Source organism: Solea solea, chromosome 16, assembly GCF_958295425.1.
Source record: "Solea solea chromosome 16, fSolSol10.1, whole genome shotgun sequence".
Lineage (NCBI taxonomy): Eukaryota > Metazoa > Chordata > Actinopteri > Pleuronectiformes > Soleidae > Solea > Solea solea.
The window spans coordinates 9,456,951-9,472,171 of NC_081149.1; the positions used below are offsets into that span (position 1 = coordinate 9,456,951).

Below are 15,221 nucleotides of genomic sequence, written 5' to 3' on the forward strand. Positions count from 1 at the left end.
CAGTGGGAACAGCCTAGTTGAGACAGCGGTAAACACGACGTTCTCAACCAACCCAGACGATAAGCCCCGCCTTTACTGCATTAAATCCGCTCTTTGATTGGCTAAAGAACAGTTCCTGGCTTCTATTGGCTGTCAGAGTTGTCAGTAAAATAATCAGTGAAGTTTGTGTGGCTGGAAAGACTGCAATGTAGAGGATGGGCTGAGAGAAGAGGTTCATACGAGTCTGCGTGAAGTGATTTCCGAATAGTAAGGAAGAAATTGCGATTTTTTTCCCCCTTATTGTGTCGTTACTCGCCATACGTGTCTTCGGTGTTTAAAAAGGTTGTCACCGACTTGTTGGGTCAGTGTTTATAAGGTAATAAGTTAAACATCCACATTTTTCCTTCGGAGAAACTTTCCAAAGAAGTGAAAACAAACGAGGTAAGCGACTACGACCTCTTCTGCTTTTGTATTTTATTTACTTCGCTTTTTTACTTATGTCACAACTTACCTCATTAAGAGCATAGCTGTGTTTTCAGTAGCTCTAAGTGCAGCTGCCGTACGTTAAAACGCACTCGTGCTGTTACACACTGTGTCTATGGTGCAATAAGTGTAGTAACGTTTCCACATTTTAACTGATGCCAGTTCAATCTTCTGCTTGCTGCTAACGATGCTGGTCACATCACAGCCTAACCTTCAGCCCCTGGAGTCGTGATCGTACGTGTTCTGCTGTGCTGATGTTAAACAAAAACCAAAATGGCCACGTGTGTTGTTGCCAAACAGGACTGTGACACTTCAAATTAGGTCCATTATGAATTATAATGTTTTTTTGTGCCCATTGGAACATGGGTCATTGTTTGTGTTTGCTTTGAATCGTCACGCCCATATCCTCCCATCTCCTCCCTCCTGTAGCTATCTGACACCTTACACCAGTATACCATTTATACAAATCACTTACACTGGTTACTTTCTCCACATTACATTTTAGAGATGGAATTTGGTTTTATGGAGTCACTTATTGTGCTTTACCATTGCTAATTATTGGAAACTGAACAGTCAACACACAGACCTAGCAGGTAGTGATGTTGATTAAATATGCAGGCCAACATGTGTAGACACCTCACACCATTATACAATTTACTCAAACGATTGTCTCTATAAATGACATTTTGAGGTCTGTGAACACCTGTAATCTTCTGAATGTTTGGTAAATTTAATATCATCATGTAACCACCTGTGTTATCATGGTGATATACTGTACCATATCAGATTATTTACTGTATTCAATATTGCTTGATAAACAAAGCATGGCTGACACTAAACAAATACATTCATTCTTAATGACGTACATATTACTGGTTTGTTGTGTCACCCTTGTTTAAAGACCACAAAAGTTGAAAGTCAGCATGCTTGGTACTGTCCCTTGTTTTTTTTAGTTCCAGGAAGTACTTACTGGAATATCTGTCACATGGTTTATGGGATAGCTCATTGTGCCTTACAAGTGCCAAGCATTGGAAACTGGGCAATCAGAAAATATGTGACAGGCCTGGTATATGCAATGATGTTCACAAAGTTTGTTTACATACCATCTTGAGCCACAAGGTTTTCATTTGCAAAGTGTGTGACTACAACAGTAACTTTTACAATATACACCAGCCTTGATGATTCAGATTTTGTGGAGCTATTGAATTTGTCAGGTCAACATCCAAATTAATTTTGCCTTCATCATTTGCGATCAAAGTCAAGTGGTGCCTCATCATCATTTGTGATGAAAGTCAAGTGGTGCCTCAGTGACTTTGCATCATTCATGTGGTGCTAGATTTAAGTTAATCCATTCTATTTATTTGTGGCAGAAATAATTTGGTTAACAAACATTCAACAAATCGGAGGTACACATTCAAAGTAGTTGTGTGTACTATATCTCACTTAATTTTCACAATGCAGAAACATATCATGTAATTATTATTCTTGTTTCATTGCCAATGCAGCTTTACATTGTTTACCTCTTGTATATCAGGGGAATTGTAAGTAAAATATTTTAGTTAAAATACCATTCATATACCCAACCCAAAATTACCAGCAATATAGGAAGTTACAGAGCCTTACTCAACTGATTAAAAATTGAAACAAATACCACAGTTTTGACAATGACTCATCAGTGATACTCTTAGTTTCAGATGCCCAGAAATTCACTCCATTCAGATACACCACTTTCATATGTCAGGGAAATGACAATTGTCAAGTTTGTGTGAGGCATGTGACTATGTCCAAAAAACCCAACTTCTCTCAGGATGTTGGTGTGAATAACTGCTGAACGGAACTGCTTATCTGAATGCATGTGGCTTCCCTGAAACACTAACTTGATTTAAACAAAACATTGAATACTTATATAGTTACACGTGGCCTTAAAATGTAGTTAAACAATAAATTGAAACCATGACTTGAACCCTGACACAGAGACACCTGCACAATCATTTAGAGTCATGAAAGACCATTCTCTCAGTGGACCTGTTGAGATGTCAAAACACACTTGTAATTTACTAATATAATCATCTTTCTGTTTGGTTACAACACAGGCCTCCACCTACTGCTATTGTTACACTTGCAATTTTTTTTCTACAATTTGTTAAAATGACTGCAGGAAGGAAATTGAAAAAGCTTGTTTTGTTGACACAATGTCGCACAAGATTAAACAGATAATTATCATTGGGACTGAGTGGAGGTGATGTGAAAGATTGCAAATATCTTAATGTATGACTCAAGTGTGCAAAGTTCAAGTGTTCAAACGGTGTGAGTCATGCATGAACATGGAACAAATATATAGAATATTATTTTTAAGCTTTTCAGCATAACATTATCTATGATAAAAAGAAATATCCATAAGCACTGTCTGTATCACAGTGATATTGTTGACTCTTTTACCAAGGATCAGAGCTTTTGTAAATGTCTTGTGCCTTTATTTCAGTTCTCCTTTATGCACTGCAACACTCAGCATTGTGCAGTGCCAGTGACACTATGAAACTGACTTATGTGCATGAAAGTGAAACTGTATCCAAAAGTTACGTAAGGGTCTTCAACAAAGTATTCATGATTGAAGGTGGATGGATGTTTAAAGAGACAACTTTATGGTTTGTCTGGTTATTTTTAGCGCACAGCCATTAGCTCTCTGGGTTGCAGGCTGCTGTTAGTAAGATGAGAAGGCCAGGTGGAGCTCAAGGATAATAGTCATTGCTTTGTGCTTGTTAATGCACAATATGATTAAAAGAAAAGCCAGGACCGATATCCTTAACAAATAAACTGTGTTTCTCTGGTTTCTGGTTTCAAATCCATACTTGCCATTGCCTCCCAACAGCCTAGAGAAGGTAATGTGGTTTTGGTTCAATTTCTGGTGAAATCGGGTGGGGTAAACCCTCACTCAAAGGCCATTAACTCCCATCTGCTATGGGAGTCGACAGCTGTTCATGTGTGTGTATTTCTCGGTGGAGGCTTAACGTTTCAATGAACAGGAAGTGAGTGCACATAAAGGCGGGCCTCCTGAAGGTCTGTCAGCCTTTTCAGAGGAAACCTGACATTGAGCCATTTCTCTGTGGTCAGTTTTAAGATGTGTGACTTTTTTTTTTTTTTTTAAATATAGATTTATTAGCATGTGCTTTCTGAACACCTTGCTCAACTTTTAATGTATCATTTTCATGTAGGTTTGAGGAGGTGTATGTCAGGATGGCACAATGGAACCAGTTACAGCAGCTGGAGACCAGGTATCTGGAGCAGCTCTACCACCTGTACAGTGACAGCTTCCCCATGGAGCTTCGGCAGTTTCTAGCTCCATGGATTGAGAGCCAAGACTGGTAAGAAATAATTAAACTCTTTGGAAATCATGACATAAAAATCAGCCTTTTAATTAGTACATGTCATATTATTAATTGATGGACGTTTCTTATTTTGCTTAAAACCAACATGTCCCCATTGAGACAAGTGATGTGTTGTTGGGCTTTGCATTTAACTCATCCATGATGATTTATGGAATCATAGCTGAAGAAGCTCAACCAGATGACATAACTGTAAGAGTGCCACCTGTAAGCTGCTGTTCGTATAAAGATTAATTAAAACAATTACGCAAAATAATTGCAGTTAGAACAAATATATGTGAGCAGATGATTGTGTAATAGCTGTGACAGGCCTTCTCACCCTGACTTGCTATTTAGTTTGTCACACAGAAAGCATTGTGTTATGTCATCCATTGTCTCCCTCCTTTTTTTTTTTTTAAATCTTACCTTCTTTCTCCCTCCCAAAAATTTCAAATTAAGTCAGCTGTATTTCTCTGGCATGTTTAAAATACAGCCAGCATTGACCAACGTGCTTTGTTTGGTAGAAAGCTACAACAAGAACATAAAACACAGTAAATCATGGAAAAAGTAAAATAGTGTAGGCTGGGCGATATATCGATATTTTAATATATATCGATATATTTCTAAGCGAGATATAACATGGGACAATATCGATTGTATCGATATAATTAATTTTGCGTTAAAATGAGCATGAGCCGCAAGTTCGCACCTATTTCTCCTCTCCCTGCGTCCCTACACACACACACCGGGGCGTCGCACCCGTGGGAGAGGTGGGTGTTTTAAAACACACACTTTTTCCGGTGAGAGGGTTCAACGACCACACTTTTTATGCAGTTTTCCTCACTACATTTGCTGCTACATCTCTGGCCACTTCGTTTCAGCGCTCACTGCGGCTCTCCTGTCGTTGCCTCAAACATGACACAGGCTTTGAGTGTGACTGGCTGATGATTGGCTGTTGGCCTTAAGTCCCGCCTCTCTTGGTGTGTTAGATTTATTGTTCAGCTCTTGCAGAGGAGGCGGGAACTAGCTCGTTCATAGTTCACACACTACAGAGTTTTGACTTATTTTCCATTACTGTCAGTCACTTTTGGACATATAGCAGTATAGCATATTAGATACAATGTAAATATTAGAAAAAATAAACATTAAACATTATGCTTGGAAAAAATATTGAGCATCGCCATTCAACTAAAAAATATCGAGATATGACTTTTAGTTTAAAGTGGTAACATCTAGTAGAATCTGTCCTGATAATAGGTTCACATCTAAAATTGAACGCCAGAAAGAAGAGATGGGTCTTTAAAGGTCTTCATAATTCTGAATAGAGGGGGCACATTTATTATGAAGGGATAATCCAAGTTTATTTAAACTCACTATGTCTCATCAAATTGATACTGATTAAAGTTATGAGGGCCAAATTAATATATAACCTCATATCTGCTGAAGAACTCGTACTTACTGTGACACTTTGATGAGATCCAAAAAGCAGTGATGTGAAGGTGGCACAAACAGGTGTATCTGTCTTTAAATATTAAACCAGCTCTGTGAAGGAACTAAATAACTTGATTATCTCGTCTTCTCCTTTACAAGGGCTTACGCTGCCAATAAGGAGTCACATGCAACACTGGTGTTTCACAACCTCTTAGGAGAGATAGATCAGCAGTACAGCCGTTTCCTGCAGGAAAACAATGTACTCTACCAGCATAACCTGCGCAGGATTAAACAGCATCTGCAGAGCAAGTACTTGGAGAAGCCGATGGATATTGCCCGCATTGTTGCCCGCTGCTTATGGGAAGAGCAAAGGCTCCTGCAGACTGCCACATCTGCTGCACAGGTATGAAACATACTAACCAAGCCTTAGATTGAATTATGTCATTTAGACAATGTGTTTGTGTTGGCAGAATGATTTTACATTTTAGAATCTCTTTGACTCTCCTGCAGGACGGTCAGGCAGCTCATCCCACTGGTACAGTAGTCACAGAAAAGCAGCAGATCCTGGAGCACAACCTTCAAGACATCAGGAAGCGGGTGCAGGTAAGTTTGCATCAGATCATCTCTTATTAAATATCTGAACGTACATGACGATTCCTGTTCTGCAAATCTTGATCATTTCTTTCTCGACAGGATATGGAACAGAAAATGAAAATGCTTGAGAACTTGCAAGATGACTTTGACTTCAATTACAAGACACTGAAAAGTCAAGGAGGTATATTCTAGCTTTGGCCTCGACACTGTTTTTGATGACAGTTTATTTAAAATTGCCTTTTTATGAACCTTCAAGTACACTCATACATGTCCACCTACATTTCAGAGTTGTCCCAGGACCTGAATGGAAACAGCCAGGCGGCTGCTACAAGACAGAAGATGGCTCAGCTTGAACAGATGCTGAGTGCCTTAGACCAGCTCAGGAGGGTGGGTACCAATGCCTGAGTGTAATGAGATTATTATGATCCATGGCTGCCAATGGCAGATATACTGTATGATGCCCATTTTTTTGGATACACTAAGCACTAAGCAGCATTTATCAAGTTTTTAAGAAAAAAAATAATGAAGCAATGCGTGCAGCAATAATGAAAGGAAGTTGAAAAACCAAAAATGTTCTCTTAACTTAGCTTGCTTGACATGTCTGTGCTTCTTGTCTTGCAGCAAATTGTGACAGAGATGGGAGGCCTGTTGACAGCCATGGATTATGTACAGAAGAATCTGACAGATGATGAACTAGCAGACTGGAAGAGAAGACAGCAGATTGCCTGTATTGGAGGTCCACCTAACATCTGCCTGGATCGCCTGGAAACATGGTAATCAAGCACATTTTTGCATTTTGTACTTATGATGCACTTTTGAATTCATTAGGTATTAGGATAAGGGAAAAAAAATACTAGTATTCACACACCAGTATGTCAAAGTATACATAATATTAAGCATTGCTTAAAGATGTGTATGTAAATACATTAACTGTATTTCATTTCTAAACAGGATCACGTCGTTGGCTGAGTCCCAACTCCAGATTCGTCAGCAGATCAAGAAGCTGGAGGAGCTTCAACAGAAGGTGTCCTACAAAGGAGACCCCATCATTCAGCACCGACCTGCCCTGGAGGAGAAGATTGTGGACTTGTTCAGAAATTTGATGAAGAGGTAACGCATGTGATAAATCTTCACTGTACTTCTGCTCAGAGAGAGAATTGAAGATCAAAGCTCTGCCTTCTCACACATCTCTCAGTCTAAATTCAACAAACGCACTCGCCCTGTGAATCATCAGATATAGACTCATGCGTTGAATCTTAAGAGCTGACATTTAAAATGAAAGTCTGTACAACAGAGGTGTGAAGTTTAGTGGCTGAAATATGAAACACTCTTTCTTCCAGCGCTTTTGTCGTGGAAAGACAGCCATGTATGCCCATGCATCCAGACAGACCTCTGGTGATCAAAACAGGGGTGCAGTTCACAAATAAAGTCAGGTAAGTGTTCAAATGTGTCAGTGGCAATTTCACAGAGACTGCAACTCTGACTTTTTATATCCAAATTACTTTGTTGACATTGTTTTCATCTCTGTTGCTAGGTTACTGGTGAAGTTTCCTGAACTCAATTACCAGCTGAAAATTAAAGTTTGCATTGACAAGTAAGTCGAGTTGTTTGTTTCTTTATGATAAACGCAATCATATCAAGAGAAAATAGTGCTGCACTGAATTGATCTGTTTATGTTTCAGGGAATCGGGTGACGTGGCTGCAATTCGAGGGTAAGACTTCTAGAACACTTTTAAAGAAAAAACCTTTACTCTCAGAGTCTCACTCTCTGTCCTCTCTTGACTTTATCAGGTCACGAAAGTTTAACATCCTTGGTACCAACACAAAAGTAATGAACATGGAGGAATCCAACAATGGCAGCCTGTCAGCAGAGTTTAAACACTTGGTGAGTTATGGAGGCGAAGCACTTAATGTTTGATAGTCATCAGATGTTCTCTGATGAAAGCCTGATACAGAGCCCTGACTTCCTGTTTTTCATACAGACCCTTAGAGAACAGAGGTGCGGTAACGGCGGCCGGACCAATAGTGATGTAAGTACTCTTCTATTTTCTCAGTGGGATAGTTTGATATTAAATCTTATCTGTTTTCACCACAGAAAACAGAAACAGGTTTTTTTGCAATATAGCTTTAACTAAACTGTCCTCTTTAGGCCTCTCTGATTGTCACTGAGGAGCTGCATCTTATCACGTTTGAGACAGAAGTTTATCACCAAGGTCTGAAAATAGATCTGGAGGGTGAGAACCACAAGGACACACATCTCACACGTTTAACTTTTACACACCACTAAAAGTTGAGTAACCCTTTTAAGAGTCTTTGGAGTCCACCCCTGGATTTTAGTTCAGTCTCCTGCTGCACTCTCCATGTGTGAACAATAAAACTGTGCAAAACTGAACCAATACATTTCTGGACATTTTCCTCAGTTGCTGTGTTAATGTGACAAAAGTTTAACATGAAAAAACTCTTTCATATTTTTCATGCAGACTCATTCCCTGCCTGTGGTTGTCATTTCCAACATCTGCCAGATGCCCAACGCCTGGGCTTCCATCCTGTGGTACAACATGCTTACAAAACCACCCTAAGGTAAGACACAGCACCCCTCTGGTGGAAAGGGGCTGAACTCTAGATAGAGGGGAATGTTTACTGTTTCACTCTCAGCCGCAGAATGCTGTTATTTTTCCTCACAGTACAAACTTGTGTGAAATGAGTGTACGTGTTGTGTCTACGCAGAACGTCAACTTCTTCACCAAGCCTCCGGTCGGAACATGGGACCAGGTGGCTGAGGTGCTAAGCTGCAATTCTCCTCCACGACCAAGAGAGGGCTGACCATTGAACAGCTCACCACACTGGCTGAGAAACTACTAGGTGAGTGCCTGTAAAACATTTAACTACAAACTGTTTAATGTACAATTGTATAATGTTATCTCTAATTATCCTTCCAGGGCCTTGTGTCAACTTCTCTGGCTGTCAGATCACCTGGGCCAAGTTCTGCAAGGTATTTCTCCTTTCAGCTACATGTGGTGTTAAGTCACCATATTATTTACATATAATTTATTTATTTCCCGTCTCTTCACAGGAAAACATGGCCGGGTAAAGGCTTCTCCTTCTGGGTGTGGCTGGACAAACATCATTGACCTGGTGAAGAAGTATATCCTGGCACTGTGGAATGAAGGGTGAGGGGTCAATTCTTTGTTTACAGTCAAGTCACTGAGGAGTCTCTGCTGGAGATGTCTGTTCATTATATTCCTACAAAGTGTTTTGGCCTGTTTTAAAATAGACATACTATTTTTAATACAGGGCCTAGTTAACATCCTGTATGTTTATGTGCCTTCCTGTCATTTATCTACAGATACATCATGGGTTTTATCAGTAAGGAGAGGGAGAGGGGCCATTCTCAGTCCAAAACCTCCTGGCACTTTTCTGCTGCGCTTCAGTGAGAGCAGCAAGGAAGGGGGCATAACATTTACATGGGTCGAGAAAGACATCAGCGGTGAGTGCTTCCAGCCTCCCTTTACCATTCCGTTAGTTTTAAGACAGTCTTGTTGGTTTTTTTGTGTGACACCCAGTTTCCCTACTGTGACAACAGGTAAGACTCAGATTCAGTCAGTGGAGCCGTACACCAAGCAGCAGCTCAACAGCATGTCTTTCGCCGACATCATCATGGGCTACAAGATCATGGATGCCACCAATATCTTGGTTTCACCTCTCGTCTACCTCTACCCCGATATCCCCAAAGAGGAAGCCTTCGGGAAATATTGCAGGCCAGAGGCGGCTCCTGAACCTGAGATTGGCGGAGACTCTACGAGCAGTAAGTGACCTCACATGCACTGATATGAAACTTTTCTGTCAAAATAATTGCATTTCATCTGTCCATAATTACCTTTATTTTGAATGCCCATAAAGGTGCACATTTTATAAAAACATACAGATACAGAAGTTTAAAAATAAGTCCCTTAAATAAAATTATGATAAATGATGAGGTCCTGAAAATGAGTGGAAAGATTCAACCTCACCTTTGTAGGCACTTAAATTAAATAATAAAGGACTGCATGTTGGCAAGTTAGACACCATTTTCAGGCCAGAATCAAACTGGACAGAATTTCTTTGGCAAATATTACAAATATTTTCTTTTCCCTGACAGCTATTCAGCCGTACTTGAAGACAAAGTTCATCTGTGTTACACGTAAGTATCCGTCATCCCTTCTTTATCTTTAGGATACATAAATGATCATAAGGTCTGTCTGTAATGAATATATTGATAAGATAACATGTAGTGAGCCCTTTGACAACATTGTTCAGCCCATAAGTGCTGTGATAATAGGGTTGGTAATGAACACCCCGAGAGTCAGGTCTGTACTTTGAGCACTGTGATCGGATTCCAAGATAGTGGACAATGACATATGTCACATTGCACCCAAAAATGGACGTTTTGTTGTTGTGTAGTATCTGTGGTCTGTGCCATGCATAAAGGTTGGCGTGAAAAATGGATTCAAGGAAAATAGAATTTGATCGACACGTGAACTTCCCTCTTTAAAGTTCTTTTTCACATGGCGATTGTTTCCAAATGTTCTAAGAAAGGAGAACGAAGCTAGTTGTACTTTCAGTGTGAGTCACCACTGTCATTACAGAAACCGTCTCTGTGTGTGAATCCAGCTAATATGGAGATTTACTATAGATTCTCTATCGCATCGGGCGCCCCCTTCTTCTTTCTTTCAAGTACAGGCTGACATGACGGTTGGCAAGAACAAAAACATGTTTTTTAACAAGTCTGACTACATATTTGTTCGCTGTCAGCATTATTATGGGTGTTTGTGTGTGTGTGTGTGTGTATGTGTGTGTGAGTGAGAGAGAGAGAAGCTGTGAATTAATGCTCTACTCAAGTTGCTCAATTAAGGTTTTCAATTTCAGAGAATTTCAGCTGAGGAGGTGGTCTCTAATCCATCCTGAGGACGGGTTGCATTCATATGCTTTCAGTGATGAGACGTGAGGACACATTTAGACATACTGATGTTAATACAGGCATGAATGGGGTCTAGAGGAATCTCTTTCACACTTAAATCAATCGGGAGCCAGAATTCTATAAAGCAGTGGTCCTCTCTGCCCCTTTTAATGTCTATTGAATTCTGTCGATCAGAATGCAGTCACTGTGAAAAACCTGCACCCACTCAAAATGTTACATTTCTTCTAATGACATTGTAGGTTGTTTTTTTTCTTTGCTGTATTCACACTTAAATAGAGCACAATTTACAATATTAGGCAATTTGTAAAAAAGTTACTTCAAACAGCTGACATTTGGAAATGTAAAAAAATATTTTTTTAATTTAAAGAGCATCTTTAAATGTGGGATTGGCTGCTAGATAGTATGATGTTGACTGAGGTCAGATCAGAGTGGGGTGTGTGTACACAGGTTGCTTGGTTGGTCGTGGGTTTGGTGCTGGTTGGTTGTGAGGTTTGCTCAGTGAGATCCTGACCTGTCTCCGTAGGTGTCCCTCCGTGTTCATGGACTTGCCGGACAGTGATCTGCTTGGGAGCGGATTCCCGGGGTAGGCATTCAGGGGGGGTAGGGAGGTGGCATGTAGGGCTGTATGTGCATCACGTCACTTTGTCTGTGTGTTTAAAGGTAGGGTGGGATTCCGGGCATACTCTTCCTGTTTGTTTTTCCCTGACTAACTCAAATGCACCTCCCTGTCATTCATCTATTTTTTTTTCTCCTTAATTTGGTTCAGGTCGCACTCTTGTTTCCGTGACATTTCAGTCATCTCAATCTCTTTGGGTGGATTAAAAATAGTTTGCATTATGAGTGTGTGAGAATTCAGATAATCCCATTCATGTGTTAATAGTTCATCAATAAGGAAATAGGTCAGTTTGACAGAAGAAGAAAACAAAAGGAAACTGAATTTAAAATTTGAAGAAAAGACAGAAGAAAGTGTTTAATGGCCTGTTCTGTCCAGACCACTGTGCTAACCAACAACTGATGTGAAGTTAACGTCATTAACATTAACATGCAATGTTCAACATAAAAGCCTTTAGTGTCTGTAAACTTAGGCTTTCATGTCTTCATTTTCCATTTATTGTGAGAAATCTTCATGTTTCATCTTTATTTGATCATGACTCTGTGTACTGTAGCTAAATGCTTCATTATCTTTCAGAAAATGATGAGGCTGATGAGCTGTTGGCACAGTTTTCACTCGTGTACGCTGTATTCACACATACGGGGGTCGTGGCGTCAACTGAAACGCTTCTCATTCACTTTGAATGGAGTTTCGTTGTGTGTGGCAGGAGTTGAAAAATGTTCAACCTCCAAGTGGCAGCGCGAGCACTTACGTTTATGTGTCCAGTTCAAACACTCCACAACCAAAAGAAGGAGGTGACCTGGTCTCTCTGTTGTTGTTTTTTGTTGGACAAACTGCACAAAGTGTCACACAACATTGGCAACCATTATGAAGTAGTCGACCACAACAGACACTGCCCTGCTAACCTCAGACTGCCACCCCCAGCACAAGGTCCCTGACACGTCTGTGTGAATTCAGTGTAACACAGGATATATTCATGAGTTTACTAATTTGTTAGTCAGACTAAGACAATCATTTGGTTTTCTTAATGTCAGACTAAAATCGAGCTAGTCTTAATCAGACTAACACACCTGGATGTTGCGATTCATAGTCCGATTACTCCTGCACGTATACAGAAGGAGACGGTGTGTAAAGTGCAGTACTGTTGCGTCTTTCAGCAACCACAAGAGCCATGCACCGTCGAGTTTGTATCTCGATTAACGTGTACAGCAGGTACGAAACACACAGAACCTCAGTGCAATCTGTCTCACCGTCCAATCTCTGTGACGTTAAGGTCAACAGGAAACTGATTCAATACACACTAGCTTATAGAGAGATACAGCGCCACCTACGGAGGTGGAGTCAGATGGTTACGGCCAATCAAATCTATTTCCTCCTCCTCGTGTGTACTCAGACTCGGCAAGTTGTCCGATTGCCCGTCTTAGTCACACTACGGCCTTAGCTCGATTAAACTGTGCATGTAAACGTGCTGATTGTGATGAAGACAAACTCTAAATACACACAGGGCCTGTTAACATGTCACCAGCGGGATGGCAGCATTGTGAATCTGTTAAGGTAGTAATGTTAAGTATGTGTCATCTTCTTCTTCTTTTATTTTTAAACAGCACAAACTCTGGAAACACCAGTGACCTGTTCCCCATGTCGCCTCGTACCCTCGACTCTCTGATGCACAATGAAGCCGAAGCTAATCCAGGACATTTGGGTGAGTCGTTTGCTCCGTAAAAGGCTTCTTCACGCTTCTGTTTCCACAGGGAGTTGCTTATGTCGTCCAGGGCCACATGTACTGTACCTGTCTATGGTTCCATTACTAAGGGAAATAGGTTAGTCTGTGGTCAGAGAGAGAGAAAGTTTTATTTCAAAATATACGCACAGTTCTTAAGTAGAAGCTGGAAAAAACTTTACATTTATTCAACAAACCAAAAAGATAATCTCCCTGCCCTCATCTCTGGGATTGAATGCAGATGTAATGTGTTCAGAGCAGATTAAGATTAAGATTAATTGTGACAATACTGATGATAGTTGGTGAATGAAGCACGCTAGGAAACTATGAATTGGCCTTAACTCTGTCCTTATAAACCAAATCCATGTTTCCGTCTGATCAACATTCCACAGTATAACTTGATTTATAAGTAATGTCATCTGTTTAATGCTTATATTTTTGATTTATTTAATTTTTTCCCCACAGAATCCCTCACTTTGGACATGGACGTCGCGTCACCAATGTGAAGAGGTTTCCATGTGAACCAGGACCTGATGATGGTTTTCTCTTTTTTTCTCCTCCTGTACAGTTTGTTTCTCTTGTTCCTGTATAAAATAAACACACACGCACTCACACAGTAGTCAGGAAATCGAATGCTTTTGAAAGACTTTACCACCTTTTTTAGACTTTGAATCTACACCTGCACTTATTCTGTGAAACTGTTGATCAATACTGACTTAATTACTGACTTTGCATTCAGTACTTCCTCGTCTTCACAGTCGTCTCTACACACCCGATAGTATCTGGAATTGTATTTTTTTAAAAACGTTGTTTTGTCTCCTGAAGTTTGTGATGAATTGATGTGCTTTTTATGTTTCTTTGCGTAAGAAAATGTAATGAAAGTTATTGGTGTATAAGCTATATATCGCTTTTGAGATGTTTGTAGTAGAATTTACTGCAATTCATTTCTTGTTTGTTGTTGCATTAATGAGTCCTGCCAAATGTTTTGCCACAGGTTTTTTCAAAATACCTTTTGGATTGCACTTCAATTTGTTTCTTTGCAGTTTTTACGCAAAATTGAATATTTGTTATATTTTTCCAGATCAATTTGTCGCATTTTAAACTCGGACACAGTGGGAAAGATGGACGATTTTTCGACCTTCAGAGTAAATCACCCGTGAACTTTATCTGTAATGTGATTATAACTTGTAAAGGTGTTGCTCTTTTAATTCCCTCTAAAAATGCTGTAATTTGTGATTCTGTGAGCAAGTTTTTGTTTTCGCTGAGTGAGGTCAATTACGCTCAGATATGTCAAGTCATTCAACGATTTATGTTTGGGGACAAATTATTATCAAATCGACTGCAAATGTTAATGGTTTTAAAGATTTTTTTTCACTCAAACCGATAACGTACACATTTGAAGGTGTGTAGCAGGTGACCTTCGACCTTCGACACAGTCCAGTTATCTGTTGTCAGCTGACTTTAATGCAACTGATACACGTCAAGTTTTTCTGTAAAATATGCTGTAACTATTCAGACAGATGGCAATAAAACCAGTTGGACCTAGAGGTTTTATACTGTTTGGTACGTGTCATTGTCATTGTCGACGAATTGATGCATTGATTTCTTCAATTTTGATCAAAGAAATTCAGTGTGAACAAGTGAACAAAGAGCTGACATGTCATTATCAGTGTATTTCAAATTCTATCTAGAATGAATTGGCTTTCACTGTTTATTACACAGGCACGTGTAGAGGAGCTGGAGTAGAGTTTTTAATTCGTTTCTGGCTTGTTCGTGAAATCTTTTAAACCGGTTTCAGTAAGCGTAAGACTCATTTTTAATGTAAACAACCGAAATATTAACATATGTAGCATTAGGAGAAGTGCAGCAAATGTAAGAAAATAAAATTAGTAAAATGATTGATGCAGAAATTTATAAAGGGACACAGCTGGTAGAACAATTTTGAAAACTCTGAAGACTTGATATACACAATGCCGAAGTTTCCATAAGTAAGCATTGTATTTGAGATATTTTTTAATGATCTTAGGTCTTTTTTCTAATTATTATTTTTAGCCAAAGGCAGTAATAAGCTAAATTAAAGTG

General features: G+C 39.6%; 1 protein-coding gene across 1 annotated transcript; it reads left to right on the forward strand.

Moving 5' to 3' along the window:
- Nucleotides 1–169: 169 nt before the first annotated feature.
- stat3 (signal transducer and activator of transcription 3 (acute-phase response factor)) lies at nt 170–14,686 on the forward strand. Its single transcript, XM_058652653.1, is given in 28 exon segments — nt 170–420; nt 3,675–3,824; nt 5,415–5,658; nt 5,766–5,858; nt 5,949–6,030; nt 6,136–6,236; nt 6,471–6,622; nt 6,801–6,959; nt 7,190–7,282; nt 7,384–7,443; nt 7,532–7,561; nt 7,641–7,734; nt 7,832–7,879; nt 7,999–8,080; nt 8,328–8,416; nt 8,418–8,429; nt 8,577–8,637; nt 8,640–8,711; nt 8,789–8,841; nt 8,923–8,934; nt 8,936–8,968; nt 8,970–9,019; nt 9,196–9,232; nt 9,234–9,336; nt 9,433–9,654; nt 9,988–11,389; nt 13,024–13,121; nt 13,605–14,686. Coding segments are annotated over 25 exon segments (2,184 nt in total). The 5' UTR covers nt 170–420; nt 3,675–3,696; the 3' UTR covers nt 10,062–11,389; nt 13,024–13,121; nt 13,605–14,686.
- The last annotated feature ends 535 nt before the right edge of the window (nt 14,687–15,221 follow it).